The 3,169-nt window shown below is 42.1% G+C and overlaps 1 protein-coding gene across 1 annotated transcript; it reads left to right on the forward strand.

Moving 5' to 3' along the window:
- Positions 1-1,380: 1,380 nt before the first annotated feature.
- Positions 1,381-2,146, forward strand: LOC104949279 (gonadotropin-releasing hormone II receptor-like; the record flags this gene model as incomplete). The annotated part of the gene is made up of 1 exon (XM_010775612.1): positions 1,381-2,146. A coding segment is annotated over one exon (440 nt), but the record flags the coding sequence as incomplete, so codon positions are not given.
- Between the last annotated feature and the right edge of the window lie 1,023 nt (positions 2,147-3,169).

The following is a 3,169-nucleotide window of genomic DNA, read 5'->3' on the forward strand; positions in this document are numbered from 1 at the left end:
TTTCCCCCACAACTCCTGATCTTTGTGGATGGTATAGAGAGGCGAATCCCTCCCCTTCCGGTGGACCTCCATGGGACCTTATTTCGGAAAAGTTATGCATTGAAGTCAATGGAGAGAGAAAGATTATCTTTCGATCCTGTTTGAGTTGTGCCACAAATTACACATATGATGTTTGTCAATTAAAAAGATAATTTTGCAAGTCAAAAAAAAAAAAATGTGTCGTGAAACTGTGAAGTAACACTTTTTTTTGTGTGAAACACTCAATGAACTACATCTCCCGTTTCGCACAAACACCAAGATGGCCGTCACGTTGGCACATTTCACTTCTTTCTTTCAGAATGAGGGGAAAAGTATTAAAAGAGGTGAAAATCACTACAAGTCTGGGCATGTTGAGAGCTGTACCTACACACAAGGGGAGTTAGTCTGTTCCGTAAGAGCCACCATGCGGGACCGGGATTCTGGGATTTGTAGTCTTTCTAGTTGCGTATTTTTCATAGTCTTATATTTCAACAGTTTTACGACAAACTGTGACTTTTTTTACATGGAAATTATTATTTAAAATTGGCAAACATCATATGTATAATTCGTGGCACAATTCAAACGGGATCGAAAGATAATCTTTCTCTCATACAAACTTTTTCCAAAATAAGGTCCCATGGGGCGGAAGTAGATGGGAGGGACTTCACCTCTCTATCTGCATTCAGATGTTAAGCAGAAAATCAGATAACAACTGTACGTATAAGCGCAAGCTAGCAGGGGAGGTAACTATAGAAATCAATCTTAATTGATTTTCTTCACGCCCAACCTTGCGGTGAGCAAAAAGATCACCTCGTATCATGTGAATGCATCTGTAGTTTGGTTGTTGTGATACCTTGTAACTATTTGGAATAAGTATAAAAACCATACTGCATCGTATAGTTCTGAGCCACCTGCTCCAAAGAAATAGAGGGGAGCATTTCACATGTCAGCACATTTCACATAACTGTATTAGGTTAGTTGAAAGCAGTAATATTAAGTTGAACCTAATATTTCTTATTTAGAATTAATACTATTGCTTTCAACTAACCTAATACAGTTATGTGACATTGGTGGACATAATACATTTAATTAAAGTCAATGTTTCAGTTTTTCAGTGCACTAATGGGTCCATAAAATCCAAATTAACTAAATTACACAAAAAAAAGGAATGTCTCAACAGGCCTTTCAACTTCTTATTCCTCTAATTTATAAGAATAAACTCAACGACTAGCTTAAAATTGATTTTGGCAATCTCAATATCAGCATCCCTCTTACTCCTCTAAAGAGAATCCTGATCTAACTGAAGCTTGGTGATTACTGCTCAGAGACATACAAATGGAATGTTGCCCTCTTCTATCTGAGTTGTTGCTGGTTGTGTTCCTGCAGATGGAGAGCACTGCCTGAGGCGCAGCGGCACAGACATGATACCCAAAGCCCGGATTAAGACCCTCAAGATGACCGTTGTAATCGTCAGCTCCTTCATCATCTGTTGGACACCATACTACCTCCTGGGGATCTGGTACTGGTTCCAGCCAAAGATCATCCAGAGCACCCCGGAGTACGTGCACCACATCCTGTTTGTGTTTGGCAACCTGAACACGTGCTGCGACCCGGTCATCTACAGCTTCTACACGGCGTCCTTCCGCTCCGACCTGGCCGACGTGATGGCCTGCTGCTGCCGTCGCCGGGACAACAACGCCTCCCCCCGCTCTGTGGACCGTCTGTCCCGCCGCAGTGGGGGGGCCGCGGTGGAGATGGAGTCTGACCTGAGCTCCAACCAGCACAGCGGGAACCCCAGCTGATGACCCACTGAGGAACCACTCATTGGTGCAATATACCCCATCTTAGTGTCTGATGCCCATCCATCAGTACGGTTTGAACAACTTGTAGCCTCTAGAACAATAGTCTGACTCTGTGGAACTGTGATGAGTCAGCAACAATAGCCTGTTGTATGTATGCACATATATGATGAACAGTTATTGCAAGTATCAATCGAATACGTATATGCTCAATAAATGTCTTGATGGTTCTGACGGAATTCCAGTCTTGTGTGTTACAACCAGTGGTGTAGTGGGGATTTTTTTACTGGTTGGACGCTATTTTAATTAGGTCATCCCAAACAATGCCACATAAGTGCGCACGCGCGCAGTGCACTCACAAAACGGGCAGACAGGTCCACAGAAACTACCGGTATGCTTAGTCCTACTTTAGTTACTGTACTGCAAAAAGCAGACGGCGCTGCGCTCAACACACACACAGACTCAAAACCATGGACACACTGGCACATAAGTTACATAAATAATGTATAGGCCTAAGTTGCATAAGCTACAGTATTGCATCTAAGCAGACAGTGCTGTCTCTCTCTGTGTCAGAGAAAACACCTTGCGTTTTGAAGACTGATAAATCCGAAATGGATGAAAAAACTTTGCAGCCCAGTTTCCCAGCTTTACAGTCTATCCACGGGTATGCCTCTTGTTTCCTCCGCCACATCTCCTCCGTCCATACCTCTGGGGAAGGTGAGCTTATGCTAGCCAGGGGAACGTTGCAAGCGCAGCTAACGTTAACATTAGTGCTGGTATTATCCACGTCTTTAGGCGGCTCTTCTGATGATGTAGTACTAGTAGCAGCTTCACTTGTAGCTTTGGTGCTGTTAGCCTCTTTGTTCTTGTGAATTATAAAAAACGTTTGCCTGCGGCTGCCATTATAGAGCTTTTTCGTTAGCGTTCTTGAGGGAAATGTATTATGTTTTTGTCATTATTACAACAAATACACACTTGTAACTGATAACACTAGCAATTATTTTATATATTAGACTATTAAAAATAAGATCATGCTCCAAATAAGCGGGGGTACAGCGTACCCCCGCGTCCAACGCCCACTACACCACTGCCCAAAGGGGATACATTTACATTGTTACAGCAGAGAAGAGCCAAAGACAGCTTAATGCTACCTAAAGCATGCATGAAAAAAGTATTAAAGATTAAAAAAGGAAATTATATATTTTAAAGTTACACATTTGACCTAATACACACCCTGTAACAGTTCTGCGGATTTAGCAGCACAGTTTTTAACGGCATATATATATTGCACATATTGCAAATATTGCACATAGTTGGTATTTATCAACAAGAGGTGTTATAGTCTGAGTTGT

The sequence above is a fragment of the Notothenia coriiceps genome, unplaced genomic scaffold, assembly GCF_000735185.1.
Source record: "Notothenia coriiceps isolate Sejong01 unplaced genomic scaffold, NC01 NC01_scaffold00015828, whole genome shotgun sequence".
Taxonomy (NCBI): Eukaryota; Metazoa; Chordata; class Actinopteri; order Perciformes; family Nototheniidae; genus Notothenia; species Notothenia coriiceps.